Source organism: Capricornis sumatraensis, chromosome 8, assembly GCF_032405125.1.
Source record: "Capricornis sumatraensis isolate serow.1 chromosome 8, serow.2, whole genome shotgun sequence".
NCBI lineage: Eukaryota > Metazoa > Chordata > Mammalia > Artiodactyla > Bovidae > Capricornis > Capricornis sumatraensis.
In genome coordinates this window covers 94,101,532-94,118,033 of record NC_091076.1, presented here as the reverse complement: position 1 = coordinate 94,118,033, position 16,502 = coordinate 94,101,532, and the positions used below count along the sequence as shown (strand labels likewise).

Below are 16,502 nucleotides of genomic sequence, written 5' to 3'. Positions count from 1 at the left end.
GATCTCTTTGGAAACAGGGAAAATAACACCTTCCCCAGAGCAGTGCCAAGTCTATTGGAGGCACCGACTTATAGCTGCCTGGTGAAAGCCGAGGCAGAGGCAGGCAAAACCGGCCATCAAACTGGGCTCACATCCCCTCAACCGTATGTTAAGAGCATCTTCCTCTTTTCCCTTCATTCCATAAAGGAAAACAAGGTTGGCTGGTTACTTGGTATAATTAGACCTTTTATACCCCACCCATGACCCTTGTCCAATTCTTGCCTTCAAGGTGGTACAGAGAATCTACAGTGGCAAAGAGTTGCTTGGCAACAGAATAAAGTAGTAGTGGACTCTAACCCAAAGTATAAAATAAATATCCATGAGTCCATACTGATAATAAACGGGTGACTGAACAAGAAATAAGGGAAAACAGACCAATCTTCCATGCCGAATTTCAAATCATCCATGTACATATTCTGCCCTTCAAGAGGCAGAGAACATAACCCCTCACTCCTTAAGTGTGGGCGGCAGAGTGACTTCCTTCCAAAATCGTGTGGAAAAGGAGAAAAAGAGCAACTTGACGGAGGAGAAACCTGACCAAACCTGACGAACCCTATCTCAGCCAGGTGATCAAAGTCACCACCAGCCCTTGATATGACGCGACGAAAACGCGAGCTCACCTTTGTGCTCTTCCTCTCCCAAACACATAACCCTCGTCTAGTCACGAAAACACACCAGACAAATTCCAACAGGGGGGCATCTGACAATAAGCGAGACCTGTGCTCCTGGAAGCTGTCATGGTCATTAAGAAACAAGGAAAGTCTGAGAAACTACCACAGCCAAGAGAAGTCTATACAGACAAGATGACTAAATGTTGCATGGGATCCTGGAAGAGAGAGAGAATATTAGGGGAAAACTGGGTTAATGTCAATAAAGCATAGAGTCCAGTTAATAATGTGTCAATACTGGCTCTCAGACTGGCTGTGAGGTATAGGAGAACTCCCTGGAACATCTCTGCAATAATCCTATAAATCTAAAACTGTCAAAAAGTTTATAGGGACTTCTCTGGTGGTCCAGTGGCTAAGACTCTGAGCTCCCAATGCAGAGGGCCTGGGATTGATCCCTGGTTGGGGAACTAGATCCCACATGCTGCAGCTAACAGTTCACATGCTGGAACTAAAGATCCCGTGTGCTACAACTAAGACCCAGTGCAGCAAAACAAAAAAACAAAGTCTATAAGAAAAAAGAGAAAGAAAATGAGTAGCTTTGGCTCTGTCCTGGCCAAGGCACCAAGGGCAGGGCAGACAGGACAAGGAGTTGAGAGGCTGGGAAAGAGAGGGAGGCAGGTGAAGCAGGCAGCTGCTTTTATTTCAGAATAAGATGCCCCAGCCAAAACCATGCCCCCGCACCTTGGAGCCCCAGACACAGGTGAGCTGGGCAGCTATAGGCCTCAAGAGACAAAGCAGAGGGAAGCCTGAGTGTGTTCCCTCCTTGTCCAGAGGGACAAGTTGCCACAAAAGCCACAGCTTCTCTTCGCTCCTCAGCTGTCCTGGGACTAGGGAGTCAAGGGACCAGGCCCAGCATCCTCTAAAGTCAAGCGGAGGTGGGAGAGTGACACACCTTCCCTGCTGGAGGAGAAGGGATATGCACCCGAGGGCTTGAAGGACAGTAGATCCAATACTGAGCAGAGTTCCGCGTGCCAAAGGAAGACCCAAAGTGACGACAGTGCACAATCTGAGGGACAAGGGTGTTCTCAGGGAAAGTGTCCAGGGTGGGAACAACCACAGAGGTCTCAGAACTCTGTCTGCTCTCCAGCTGTGCTGGTCCTCCTCTCTCCCAGGCATGTGATCAGACACAACCAGAGCTCTGGCACGGTGCTGAGAGGCTGCCGGCTCACGGCGGGTGCCCTGCCTTGGGGCAGTCCCAATTGCTGGTCCCACAGAAGAAGTCTTCAGGGAGCTCGCTCAGGAGTCCATCCAGGTCATCTGCAGGGGAGGACAGGGAGGGTGGGGAGACTCAGTGATAACCTGAGGGCCCCTTGTGACTCAGAGCTGAAGCTCCCACCCTTTAGGAGGGTCTGAACCTGGCTGCAGTTAGGGAGGGGGCTCTCTGGGCAGTGGTCCCCACATCGATGGGCCTGAGGCTGGCCTGATTTCCATCTCCTTTTTGCTCCCCACACTCAACAAAAGGCAGAGGCAAAATGCCAGGGTCACTCTGCAAAGAAAGGGGCTCCCCCTGGGCCTCCATGGTTCTTCTTTCCACCCTGAAGCACAGCGCCTGAGCAGAAAGGCGTCAGAGGTCTCCTAGTGCAACCGTCTGATTGGACAGAGGGACAGAGAAGGCTGGGAAAAGCCCTTAGATGCGCTGAGAATCACACAGCTCATTCACATGGTCTCTCACCTGCACTCTGCATGGTGGGAGAAGTCACCGTCCCCTCCCCCAAAGTGTCTCTGTGAGCCGAGAGGACAGAAGTAACTGTCCTGACTACAGTTCTCAGATGGGTACTTCTGCCTGAGAAGCTGGAAACAGCTGACCTCAGTAACCCTCACTGCTGCTCTGACTGTGAACAAGAGCAGCTAACATGAACTGGGGTCACACCTGGTGCCAGGCACAGGCCCGCACACGTTACACTCATCACTTCGGCCTCACAGGGCCTCTGCAGAGGGCATCTCGTGGTGGTTCCTGTTACAATCCTTACTTTGCCCAAGAGAACAGGGTTTAAAGAGGTCAACAACTTGCCCAAGTGCGCATCCGTTTGACGCCAGAGCCATGGCTTCCAACTAGAAAGCGCCCGCTGAATGGACGGAATCAGGCAGCCCTAGCATCAGTCAGGCTGGAAACTATACCTGCAGAGGCCAGCTCCCAGTCTGGCACAGAGCACCGGACAAACACTGCTGCTAGAAGGGCAGAAGTCAGTCTGTGTGCATGCTCAGTCGTGTTTGAGTCTTTGTGACCTTATGGACTACAGCCCACCAGGCTTCCCTGTCCATGGAATTTTCCAGGCAAAAATACTGGAGTGGGTTGCCATCTCCTATTCCAGGAGATCTTTCCAACCCAGGGATCAAACCCACGTCTCCTGCATTGGCAGGCAGATTCTTTACCACTGTGCCATCTGGGAAGCCCAGAAGTCAGTTTTGGGGCATTTAAATTTAACTAGGGTGACCAGCATTGTACCCAGGGAAGTAGGACTGGAATTTGACTTTAATAAAAAAGTTGCCACTCACTAGCTACACTGTCTGGAGAAACACTAGGGTAAATGAAGGGGAGTGAGCAGCCAATGTGAGTCAAGGAGAATGGGACTCAGAGCAGGAATCCGCATCTGTGTCTCAGTGCTGCCGGGCCGCCACCAGCAGCTGTCTGCCTGGCAGGTCTGTCCCTACTGTGGAGATGTGACACCAACCACAACGTTCTACAGGCAGCTTGCCTCTCTTATTCCATGACCACCAGCAACCTTCTGAGGAGGGTTTGGCTTGTCCTCAAGCTGACTTACAAGGAGATAGTGGAAGATTCTAGAGAAGATTCCAGCACACGGGGTGGATACTTTTTCATACAATATAAATAAATGGGCTCTGTGGCTTATCCATGGTCTACTGTGAATTTGGTTAACATGGAGACACCTACCCATAATCCCATGAGGGTTCCATTTATGGGGTCCAAGAGCTAAGGACCAGACCTGGACTGTGTTAGCCATCACCTGGGTGAGGCTCCCTCCTGAGGAACAAGTTGGCCCTCCACAAAGAGGTCTGTATTTGGGCCTCTCAGGTCTGGATCCTGGTCCCACCCTAAGCATGGGGATGCTGGACCCCTTAGCACCACCTGGAGGGCCTCAGAGCTTAGTCAGGATGGAGAAATCTGCCTCTGTGGTTTAGCCATCAGCCCACAGAAGACTCAAGGCTGGCGCCAGTCTATCTCCTCCTTGTGGCTAACAGCACATGGCCTGGAAACGCGGGAGCTGAGGATCACATTCTTTGTGTTAATTAGTTTGTGGCCTGCAGCCTGGCCAGGAAAGATACCACATCTAATTTCTGTAAGATCCAAAGATTCACAGGAGGAGGAACAAGATGCAGCCAGAACAATCTGCCTGAGCTATTCAAGAGGAAACGGAGAATCTTTTTGGCTCCTGGGTGGACTGACCGTCTTACCTGCTTCTGGGAGTTCTTTCTCGAGGGACGCCCCTTCCTCTGGGTTCTGTACTGTTTGGAGGCCTTTCCCAGGCTTCTCGCTCTCTTGCTGGAGGCTTTCATGGAAACTTCCAAGATCCTGGGGACAGAGGATCTGGTTACCAATATCTGTACCCCTGAAATCTCTCTAGACGGTACCATCTCCACCCAGACAAGCTCAAAGGAATAGGTAGGAGCTCAGGAAAGACAGGACAGAGGAAGCGGCAGTGGCCAGTCACCCAGCCCACGCTGGGGAGGTAGCTGAAATACCAAACACCCCAAAGAACAGATAATTTAAAAATAGAACAAAACCAAAAAACTTTGCCTGATTTTCTTTTCTAATTCAGCTGGTATCTGATGTTTTAGGGAATCTCTAAAACTGGAGCAGACAGTGAAGAAGCCATTCAGACATATACTAAGGAGTTAGGCTGGAATTAAAAACGAGCTGCTAACAATCCCCCAAATTACATGAATAGGTAATTAAAATTAGTAATTAAACCTGTTAACCATGGTTAGCCCTAGGGAATGCAAACAGGGAAGGGTCAGTTTTATGTTTCTTTATTCTGTACCATTTCAATATTTTTTCAACAAGTATGGATGACTTGGATCTTTTTTCTTTTAGCCATGCCATCTGGCTTGCAGGATCTTAGTTCCTTGAGAACGGACTGAACCTCTGCCCCCTGCAGTGGAAGCATGGACTCCTAACCACTGGACCACCAGGGAAGTCCAGGGGTGACTTGAAATTTAGAAGGAAATCAAGATGCTTTGTTAGAAAGGGGTGATACTGAGAGAATGTAGAAGGTTAGGGAGAAAGATGAGAAGTAGCAAATTAGAGCTAAAAGCATAGCTTGACTAGACGTCACTGAGTATAACTTTATAGACTCACTTTATAGACAAAGCAACAGCGGGGGAAGGGACAGGACTTGCCCAAGGTCATGTTACAAATTTCCAGCAGAGCAGGGACATGACCCAGGTCTCCTGACCCGCAGGCCAGGCCATGACAACAACCCAGGATCCCAGGAAGGTGCAGGTAGCCAGAGGGAACACTGTGTGCCACGTCAAGGCCAGGCTCTGCACCCTCACCCTTGAGTGGAGCTGCCTGGAACTGTCTTCCTTGGTTCCCAGAGGCATTCTAGGCTGGTGTCCCCTCACCTAGCAGAGGTGGAAAGCAGCGGGAAAGATGTCGAGCAAGGGCTGGCTCACCTGACACCACCTGTAGCTGTCTGTTCTCTGCACAGCCACCTGCAGCAAGTCCAACCCTCAGTCACTCACTGAGGGTCCCGCCCCCTTGTGGACTGTCACCTTGGTTAGTTCTCAAGTGACTCCCATGCTCTATGACGTTCAAGTCTGCCGTCAGGCACTCAGGGATCACTCAGAAGCCAGCTGCTCCTCTAGGTCCTGTTACCGTGCCATCTGGCAGGTGGCTGGACCAGGGACAGGAGGCGATGGCCCTGTCCCCAAAGGCATCTTTTCACCTTAGGGCAACTGCTCCCCAGGGTGAAGGAGGGAAGAAACCAGAAGGTCCAGGTGGAGAGCAGCTCTACCCATTCCTCCTCCATCCTGCTCCTCTTACCTTGGGGAAGGACTGAGATCGCTTGAGGATGTTCCCGTCTCCAGCATCTGGACTATAAACATGGACCAGGTTGTTGGGAGTCACGTTGAGGTAGTGGTTTCGGAGTGAAGGAGAAAACACTCCGATCTGGAGGAGAGAAGGGGTGGGCGGGGGAGTCCAGTGTCCTAAGAGAGCACCGCTGGCCACCTGGTCCCGCCTGCCTCTCCCTTGGTGGCCTCTGCACCAGGATCACAGAAATCACTCCCACCTCAGCCCTGGTGCCAGGGTAGAACCACTTGCCCACCCCTGGCCCTTCACAGGCCACTCCCACTCCCACCCACCCCCTGGAGGATGGAGGTCAGGCCTTTACTCGGCTCCAGTAAGCCAGGGTCTAGCACCAGCGCAGCTACTCTCTGCCTGGGGCCTGGGAGGGCAGGGAATCAGAGAGACAACCAGGGCTTTTTCCATGGAAGGAGGGGGAGAGTACCTGCTTGAGCAGTAGCACCGAGCCAGGCTTCAGCTCATTCTGGCGCGTCTCCAGCAGCAACCTGTGCACTGTGCCCTGCATCTCTCCTGCAAACACCATGCCGCCCATCAGTTTCAGGGTCAAGGACTGCACAGTGCCTGGTCTGGGCCCAGTTGGGAAGTAGGTGGCTCACTGTCTCAGTTATCCTAACTGTGAATGTAGAGGGTGGCTCCTCTTCATCTGCTGACCTCAATGGGGCCACTCGTCAGACAGTCCCAGAACCTAACTCCTCACCCGTAGGGTCCTTGAAAACCACGCTGGCATCCATTGCGCTCCGAGTCAGGGACTTGATCATCACCGCCATGTTGGGGACTTTGTTCCCAGGAAGTTGCTTCAGGGCTGCCTGGTTACAAGGAGAGGCATTTGCTGAGCCAGCCATGTCCCATCTGTAAGGTTCCCAAGTGAGCCAGGGCAACCTAGGGAGGGGTGGGGGTGGTGATGCAGCGTAGCAGTGTGGTGATGATCTTCCTTTGTGGAGGGCCAAGGGGCAGTGTAAAGGGCTCAGCCCATCTCCCCCTGGCAGATTTGAAGCTGGCAGGCCCTTCATTTCTTTCCCCTGCCTCCTTTCTCTTATGTATTTATGTGTATATATTTATACAGATCTCTATCACGCAGACCACAGGCAGGAGCATGTTAGCATATGTACTAACATGAGTCTGCACGTGCCTTCTGACCTATGGGGAGCTCTAAGGGGAGCAGTGTGCTTACCCTACCCCATTCAGGACTCAGATGTATGGAGACATGCCCGTAACCCACTTCTGCCTATGCCTGATACTGTGGATGGTAGTGAAAAGGTAGGTGAGTGGAAGATACAACCCAATGGAATCTTCATGCTGCTGCTCAGAGACAGGCCTAGGGTAGGAGGGAGCAAACAGAGTGCCCCTTTCCTAAGGTGGAGCAGGCAAGGTTGGGGAGAGATATAAAAACGGCCTTTCCTCTGTGTCTCAGCATCCAGAACCTTACCTTTCGCAGCACCATGATGATGCTGTAGGTACAGAGGAAGCAAGCAGGGTCTCTCTCATCCAGACCCAGAGTAGATTTCATGGTCAGCCAGGGCCCTCGTCCAAAGTCTTCCTCCACCGATGCCTGGGAACTAGTGACAACCTGGCGCAACAGAGAAGGGGAGCCTGGTGTTCACGGGTCCACTTTGCTAGAGACCCTGACTGGGCCGGGATGGAGGGGTGGGGGAACAAGGGTGAATTCCCGGCAGCACGGTGGCCATGCTTTCTCCCTTCGTTTATCTCAAGGTTCAGAAAAGGGTATGTGAAAACTTGCTGCATATCACATCTTCCACTGAGAAACAAGAGCAAAGGTGCTCTGTAACTTAGTTTATTTTAAATCAGGACCTGACTTTAATTATATTAAATTATTAAACTATAATGCAAAAGGCTAGCTACGCTTGTCCTTTGTAATGAACTTGAAAAGGCTTAGGGCTAGGGAGCCCCCACATAAATTTATAAGCTTCCAGGCAATTTTGAAACCAATTATATTTCACTTGAGATGCCTCTGGCTTTAACTGTACACCTAGTTATATTAAAAAATGCTTTAAATTCAGATGAGTATTTACTGTTTTGGAGCTGAAATGGACTGGTGGATATATAGAGCTATAGCAGAGAAAAACTTCTAGAGAGAATTAAAAGCAAAAGTGAGTCTCGGGGGCAGAGCAGGTCAAGCAGAATCCCAGGGAGGAGGGAGGCTGAGTCTCATCCACCAAGAGGGAACCCACCAGAGGCAAGGTGAAGGCACAAGCTTCCCAGCTTGATTCCCAGAAACCTGAGAGGAAGGGTTCCCGAGATACAATTTCCTGATACTTATTACACTCTCCTCCGCTGAGGGCAGATGGAGTTAGCCAGGCTGTTCTTTCTTAGCTGGGAAAGAAGGCTGAACCCATGATATCAGTTAATACCTCTCTGGCATCAGGATGGGCGTCCCTCAACATGCTATGGTGTGTGACCCCAGAAAATAGGCTGAGCAGCACTGATTCTGATTCTCAGCTTCTGAAACTCACAAGGATGTCCCTCTCTCTTATTTAAGTTAGCATTTGCATGGAGTCAGTTACCTCTGTCCGGAATTTAGCCAGAGCACCGTGAGTCGGAGTCTGGGGCGTGGAAACCATGATGTCGTCCAGATTTTTCCCACTGTGCTACGAGGGGAGAGGGGAGGAGAAAGAGAGAGCAAGCTCAGCAGCTGTTATTTACAAGTACAGCTTCTTGTCTGGGTTACATAATGAGTTCAGGAAACTATCAGAGACAATTAACACACATTACATCTCTCCTAACGAAGTCTCAAGAGCCTTGCTGGCAGCTCAAAAAAGATGCTTTGGGGACCGTTTGGGGAAATGTGAGGAAGCTGGAGCTGGCTCAGGAACAAATCCCGGGGCTTCCTGAAGGGGGTGATGACCTGAATAGAGAGGCCTGAAGTGAGTAAGAGCGTAGCTTTCCCCAAACCCCTTCTTGGGGACCTCACCCTTCCTGACAGGGATCCAACCCAGGAGGAATGTACATGGCTTCCTTGGATTTCTCTTAAAGTGCCAGGGAAGAGCAAGTTAATGGGTAGAAATCTCTTCTGATTGAAGAAAACACCCTTCAAATGTGAGGGAAAGGGCTAACCTATCACAACCAGACCAGATTCTCAGTCCAATTATCTGGGATTGGATCTAAGACTAGTCTGAGGGACCCTGTCTCTCTACTGCTGCCAAAATCCACACTCCAGGCTCAGCCCCAACTCCCCCACAGTGACCCCACACACCAGCCACATTGAATGGTTCCGTGGATCTCCCAGAGAATCTGTGCCTTTGCACACACTCTCTCCTGTCTTTCCACTGCTGAAATGTCCTCCAGGACACAGCCGTCCAACATGTACCTCCGTAAATCTCCTATTCATCTGTCCAAAGCCCACCCAGGAAGCACAAGGAGCCCAGTGTCTCCCCAGCACCCAGGAAATGACCTCTACTCTCTCTGTCCCTTTTACGTATTGTTTAAGTCTGCTTCTTCCACTCCCCTGGAAGCTCTGAAAAATGAGAACTATTTCTATGTTAATTTCTGTATTCTCAGGTCCAAGCAAAGGGCCCAACACACACCAGTCCTTAGTAAATATAAGAGATTGAGTCTTCCTGGCCGGTGCCAGGAAACAGGAGGTGCTCAACAAATGTATGGAAACTGTGATGTTCTCAGAGCCTTAGGCATCTCCATCTATGTGGGTTTCAGGCCTTCAGTTCTCCCCACCTCTGACTTCTCCCACAGCTCTGGAAAGCCCCTGACCCCTGCCCTTCCTTCCTCCACTTCCTCTGGGATTGAAGATCCTCTGGGATTGGGCAGGGGTGGGACACACCCAGCTGCTCTCCAGCAGCCAGGAGAGCCGCCTGGGGAGCTCTGGCTCTGGCCAGAGCAAAGCTGTCACTCACCTGGTGAGGCAGGAGCCCTGCTGGGCCGGGGAAGCGGCGCATCTTGGCCCGGGTGGAGGGGCAGGTGGGTTGCTGGGGTGTCCGGCTGGCAGCGGTGACCAGCCGCACCAGGTGGTTGGTGACGATGGGCGTCTGCAGAGCTGCTTGAGGGAGCGGGGAGGGACCAGGACCCTTTGGGGTGCAGACAGGAGACAGGACAGAAGACGCTGGAGTTCGGGGTTGGGGTGGGCCCTGAGGAAACAGTCCACATCTGGTCTTTGGGGGAGCAGCACAGCTTGAGTTGGGAGTCCGGAGTCTAAGAAAACGGAGTTCGCCACTTGAACAGGTGTTTGGAGACCGGAATGGCTGAGCAGGGAAACAATTCTGAGGGCTGCTCTGAACGGGCCTGCCAGCATCTTGGAGAGGCTGGGGTGTTCGAGGAGGGGGACCCACAGGAGAGACTTCCCAGTGGGGTGGCTGAGCACGAACCATTGAGGTAGCTGGGACAGGAAAGTTACCCACAGTTCCAGGTCTCAAGTGAGGTTGTGGAGTCCTGCAGAGGACTGCGGGATCCGGGGGTGCATCCCGGGCTGATGGGATACCAGTTACGTGGGGGGCAGGAACAGGCCCCCTTTGACAAGGTCTGCTCAGATCAGCCACCCGAGCCTTTTTAGCCAATGTGGAGTCCTCCTGCTGCCAGCTGGGCAGGATTTCTGTGGCCTCACTGTGAACTCCAAGTTGCAGCTCCAAGCTGGGCCCCTCTAGCTCCATGCTTGCCAGGACCTTATCAAATTCATCTTGTTCAGGTCCCTCGAAGCCACCAATCACCTGCTCTTTGCTCTTGAAGGTAAGCTGGGGGCAGGAGGCTGAGGACTGGGGTCTTCCTGGCTCTTCAAGCACTTCTGTCAGTGTCACTCTTCCCTGAGTGCCAGTCCAGCTGCTGGATGTCGAGACAGGCCTTAGGGGAGCTGTTCCTGTGGGAGGCGGACCCCCAGTGGCCCTAGGCCCACCGCAGGTAGGAAGGCGGAGTCCCAGGGCTGGCAGGGCTGGCAGGCCTGCAGCCTCTGCTGGGGCAGTGACTCGAGGCAGCAGCTGGGCCTCCTGTGGCCGGGAGGAGACAGGTCTTAGGCACCCGGCATTTACAGGCCGTGTGCCCGCCAACTGGTTCTCGGCATCCTCCACAGCCGACAAGAAATCCTACAAAGAAGCAAAGACAATGGGTCTTGGCATCTGGAAATGAAGAAGCACTCTGCTTTTACTATTTCAGGCATGTGGTGCGTCTGTGTGTGCAGATACACGCAAGCAGGAAACCAAGACATGTAAGGGAGGTGTAGACTCTCTCACCACCTTTGACCTCCCCCAAGAGTCCGCCACCAGGCTTCTGCCAGACACATTCTAAGGCTAAGTCTTCAGGTAGCTTCTTTGTTTCTTCAGTCTCGAGGGGGAGGGGAGAGGTGGCAGTTGGAGCAGTAAGAGAAGCAAAGGAACCTGGTCACCAAGGAGTAAAACAAATTCCCCAGGGCACACACCCGTCTCAAGGAAATCAGCTTTCTGGTGTCCAGCCTGTCACTCAGGAGCTGGTCTTGCTTCGTGTCCTCAACCCACTCTTCCCCTCATCACACACACACACACGCACACACAGAGTCTTCGCTAAGTCAAAGAGGCCTTGGATCCAGCAAAATAGGCAGAAGTTAAATATAGCTTTTCAGGCAAGTTAAATTAAGTATGGATTCCAGTTGGGAAGCAAGGTGAGATTGACACCTTCAAGAGCAACAGACCTGTTCCGAGGGTGTTTTTGAGTCAGAACTGCTGATTTAACTGACAGGAAGGTCCCCTCCACCCCCACCCCCTGCTGCCGCACTAGATTGTCTAGGCTAGAGAAAGGATCTTTCCTGCTTGGTGTATTATCAGGAGACTAGCATACTCCAAGGACTACTTTAGGACTTAGTAATAATAATAATATTAGAATTACAGCAGGAATAAAATCCTGATGACCCTGGGAGTTGACAGAGCCCTTTTCCCCTGAAGAGCTCCCTCTCAGACATGATGTCATCTGCCTTGGGAAGGGGGAAGGGACTGGTCATGGAACAGAAACTTGAGCTGTCAGAGTCCTTCACTCTTAATTCCATTACTAGCCTAGCAGTCCTACCTTGACCTGGTAAGACCCAGAAAGGTCACTTTTTCAGTCTGTAATTACACATCTCCAAAGCTGAAAGACAAAGACAAGGACACATATCTCCTCGACAAAGCTGGCAGTTTTGAGTTATTTTTAAAAACAAAAATCAATTCCCCAAATGATAACAAAACACCTAACATGTGAAGCATCTCACTGGGTGCCAGGTACCATGTAAACATTTTATCAGAATTCTCTCAATGAATTCTCACAATGACCCTATGAATAGGTATATTATTATCCCTGTTTTATGGATATAGAAACCGAGACTCCGAGAGGTTAAGTAACTTCACAGAACCAGGACTGGAACTCATACATGCCTCTGTCACTGTGTCTTGGGACCTCAGGGTATGAGACAAGCCAGAGAGGGAATTTTAAAAGGTCTGTTTTTCCCTTCAAACCTCAGGTTTCAAAAGCTTCAAAGGGAGGGATGTTTGGGGCTATGGCTGCCACAAGGGTCCTTGGGGCACCATCTCACTAGGCATAAATTAGGCATCCGGACAAATCTAGAAGTGATTTTTTTTTAAAGCAGACCACTGGGAGTCAAAAAGTAGCTCTGAATGGCTTGTCATTGATAAACCAGAGCAACTCTTCTATAAACGTAGTTTAGTAGTTTCCATGTACATTAGACTGGAGTTATGTCTAACGCTGGTGCTGGTTATCAGTGCTGTATTTTTTTCTTTTAGCTCGCTGGGCCTTCGTTGCTGTGTGGGCTTTTGTCTAGCTGTGGCGAGTAGGGGCTACACTGTAGTTGCAGTGCACACACAGGCTTTTCACCGAGGTCGCTTCTCTTGTTGCGGAGCACGGGGCTCTAGGGTGTGCGGCTTCAGTAGTTACGGCAGGTGGGCTCTGTAGTTGTGGTTCCCTGGCCCTAAAGCACAGTCTCAATAGTTGTGATGCATTGGCTTGGCTGCTCCACAGCATCTGGGATCTTCCCAGATTAGGGATCGAACCCATCTCTCCTGCACTGACAGGCAGACTCTTTACCACTGAGCCACCAAGGAAGCCCAGTGTTGTATTCTTAAGCGATTTAATTGACCTCTGGGGGCTTTATGCACTTAAATCCTGTTTCTTTCTGAAAAGGATTTGACATAACAATTTTGGGCCACCCAGATGAAACTACATCTGTTAGATCTGAGTGGGAAGACAGCATTGCAGATCACTAGTTCAGTGGCCTCTGCGTGCACCCAGAGATTAAAAATACCCCTGCCTCGGCCCATCCCCAGAAATTCTGATTTATTTGGTATGTGGCAGGGTGATTCTAAGATGCCAGCTTCAGGTCTAATCTAATCCCTCATCTTCTCCAGAGAGAGCAGGAAAGGGAAGAATGTTTGAGGCAGAAGAACATCCCTCATGTCATAAGAGCAAAAATGGAAGGCCAGAGAATGAAATACTTTGCCCTGGCTCAGGTGGCCAGTTGGTGACCCTGGGTCCCCAGCTGTCTAGTAGCTGCTCTGCCTCTCCATTAACTTCCTTCCCACATGAAGTATGTCATCATGAAGGTGGATCCAATCATCCACGTGACACAGCTTCCAGGCAAAGGCCCTTATAATTTAAAGGTATGACAATTAAGCAGCTCATCTCTCTGGTTTTTTATTTGTTTTTAAGACAGTTAAGTGGGTTGTTTATATTTCTCATCATCTCTCAGCCTCTCACAGAAAACAAAGGAAAAAAAGATACACATGTCAGGTAAGAGGAAACCTGGGTTCTAGGCCTGGGTGCCATCTCTGATCACCAACACTTCCTTACCTCATCTTCAAACTCCTCTTCCACAGCAAACAGCTTCTGCAGACTGCATGCCTGAAAGGAAAACAAAGCAATTGAGGTTGGAGGAGACATACCATTTGCAAGTACATGTTGTCTTCACTCTGCTTTTTCCTAATTCTAACAAGACATCAGGTGTACTGTTTTCTGTTTGCTTCTTTTTTTTTTTTTTTTCTGTCGTGGTGGGGAAGGAATAAAGGATGAGGAGAGATGGGGTTTACTTAAAGACTTAGATGATGATTTAGAATCCTGTCTAGTAAAATAATTCCCTTAGGTCTATCTGCCTTAATCTTGTAATAAGAGGGAGGAAGCAAAGGGAAGCCTGCCCAAGGGAGCCTGTGTCATTCTTTAGAGCCAGTACAGGGCATGTAGGTCTAAGTATTTTGTCACACCCCCAAAGGCTTGGCCTGGGGAACCCCTGTCCGATGTAAGGGATATTACCATAAATCCAAGCATGCCCAGCACAGAGGCCTTGATTCTGAAAGACAAGTCAGTGGTTTCCTTTTATCTAATACCCAGTAGCTAGGGTCCTGGGAGGGTGGGATGTACCCCACCCCCACCCCCTATCCCCCACTCCCACCCTCGTCCCCACAGATCCTCCTTTCTGGACAGCAGGGCTGCTGTGGCCGGCATTAAAAGTGTGTCAGCCCTAGAGCCAAGGGATGTGCCTAACTCCAGCTGCCAAAGCAGCAAGAGCTACAGGTAGGGAGACCTATCGCCCAATGTCAAGAAACAGACTAGAATGGTTGGGGGAGGGGGAGGGGGAGGGGGAGGGCCCGGGAGGCGTGACGTTTGAGCACACCCGTAGGGATGAACCGGAGTCTTCCTTGGTGAAACGGAAGGCTAGAGACTGGGAGATGAAGCCCTGAGGGAGGTGAGTGGGAGACCTTTTTTGGGGGGCCGGGCATGTCCAAGACGAGCCCTGACTAGAGCCAGGCGTCCCGACCCCACCAAGCTCTCCCTGAAACCCTAACCCGGTTCTGCAGCTCGCATGAGGGAGAGGCTGGAACCCAGAAGACAGGTCCCCGCGGCCGGGGGACCCGGCGGCCGGGTGGTCCCCGGCGCGGCATTACCATGGCGACCGCCAGTAGGCTCCGGCCGCGGCTTGGCCGGACAGACCCTGACTACAGGGGTCGCCGGGGCTTCGGCCTTGGTCCACGTGGGAGGGTCAGAGTCCTGGCGACAGTGTCTCTGGGGCGAGGTCGGAGAGAGGCGTCTCGGAAACCCAGGTGGGGGCCGAAGGAGGGTGGTCGGGAACCAGGGGTCTGGCTCCCTAGGCCGCGTTCGAAGCCGCCGCCACTCAGCGTCTCCGCCCTCTTAAAGGGGCGGACCTATTTCTTTCCCGCCGACACAAAGGCCCTTCACCGCGGTCTTCCGCCCCAGCCTTAAAGGGAAAGGCATGAGCTCTCGGACGCCCCCCAGCAGACCCTGGATCCAATCCGCTTGCTCGATGCGCACTCGCGTTGAGAGCAAGGTTGGGAATTTGGGACCCATTACATCCCATCCTGACCACCTTCCTCTCTTGTGTTAAGCATACTAGGGACTGAGTATTAACAGCATGACTCTCGTTCCCACCAGAATCCACCCTGTTCGTTTGTTCATCTGTCCATCCATCCATCCATCCATCCATACGTCAGTTCTTGCCACACATATTTATTAAGCAAGATGTTCGTGGTCGGGCTGTTCTCATCCTTCATGTTTCAGTTTAGATGTCAGATCTTCCCTGTCACATTAATCTCTCAAGTAACATCCCTCGCCCCATCACAACGCTTAATTTCCTTCTCAGCATTTTTCATTATTGATAATCGTCATGGTTTACATCTTTATTGTGTGTCTTCCTCACTAGAATATGAACTCCATGAGGATAGGGACCTTGTCTGGCTTGTTCAACTCTGTATCCCCAGCACTTAGAACAATGCTCTATAGAATTAATAAATAAAAGACACAGCGACTACTATTTATCAGGCACAGTGCTTAACACTGGGGATAGAGAAAAGAATGACTCCTTGTACTCTCAAGTTCATGAACAACTCAAGGAGAGAATTTCCTGGTGGTCCAGTAGTTAAGACTCTATGCTTTCACCGCCTTGGGCACTAGTTCAGTTCCTGGTTGGAAAGCTAAGATCCTGAAAGCCACGCAGTGGCCAAAAATACATATATATATTAAATAAGTAAATAAAATATGAACAAGTCAGGGAGATACAGAACAAAAGATAGAGACCAGGAGAGGGCCTAGTGATCTGGGAAGTACAGTTGTTATCACTAAAGCCTACTGTGGTTACTGATTCAGCCTGACCTCAGTTTCCCTTCCTGCTTATCACGAAAGTTGAGAGACAGCACAGGTTGCATAGTTTTGAGGACTCAAAAGGCAGAAGGAAGGTAGCTGATGTGAATTCTTAACTATCTGATCTGAACCAGCCATGCATCTTCCCAAGGGCAGACTGCCTGGCCTGGTCTGACCTCTTGGAAGCCTATGACTTCTATCATTGTTCCTTGTGGACCAGTTAACCTGTCATATGTCAGAACTGAGGCCAGAATGGTGATGAGAGAGGAAACCTGAACCTCCGACTCTCATCCAGGTTAGGAATTCCTTCAAGGCCTTTGTGCTTCTGAACTGGGGGACAGACCCCCAACCCTCCCATTTTCAGGCCCCCTCTCCTCCCAGGGAACCCAGGCAACCCAACTGCGGATAGTCCTAGAGACCTAGTTACAGGGCTTCCTGTGGCTCTGGGCTCTGACAGCTCCAGCTAAAGGGACATCACAGAGGCCAAACGCCCAAGAGGAATACTATCAACTCCTACCCACACCGTAGCTTCCATCTTCCAGTTTTAACCATTGGCTCATTTTGTCTTCATGAGATTCCACGAAGAGTGAAGGGTGGGTATTACTTACAGATTAGGAACCTGAGGCCCACAGGGGAAGGGACTTCCTCAGGGTCACACAGTCATTCAGTGGTGGCTCTTCTGA

At 51.0% G+C, this 16,502-nt stretch overlaps 1 protein-coding gene across 1 annotated transcript; it reads right to left on the bottom strand.

The window, feature by feature from the left end:
• Positions 1 to 1,872: 1,872 nt before the first annotated feature.
• HROB (homologous recombination factor with OB-fold) lies at positions 1,873 to 14,612 on the bottom strand. Its single transcript, XM_068977482.1, has 11 exons — positions 14,511 to 14,612; positions 14,339 to 14,401; positions 13,522 to 13,572; positions 9,621 to 10,796; positions 8,277 to 8,360; positions 7,181 to 7,321; positions 6,452 to 6,560; positions 6,179 to 6,264; positions 5,713 to 5,838; positions 4,122 to 4,239; positions 1,873 to 1,964 (listed from the first exon to the last, which is right to left on the bottom strand). Exons 1-11 carry the CDS (start codon positions 14,610 to 14,612, stop codon positions 1,873 to 1,875), a joined length of 2,148 nt encoding a protein of 715 aa, XP_068833583.1.
• Positions 14,613 to 16,502: the final 1,890 nt, after the last annotated feature.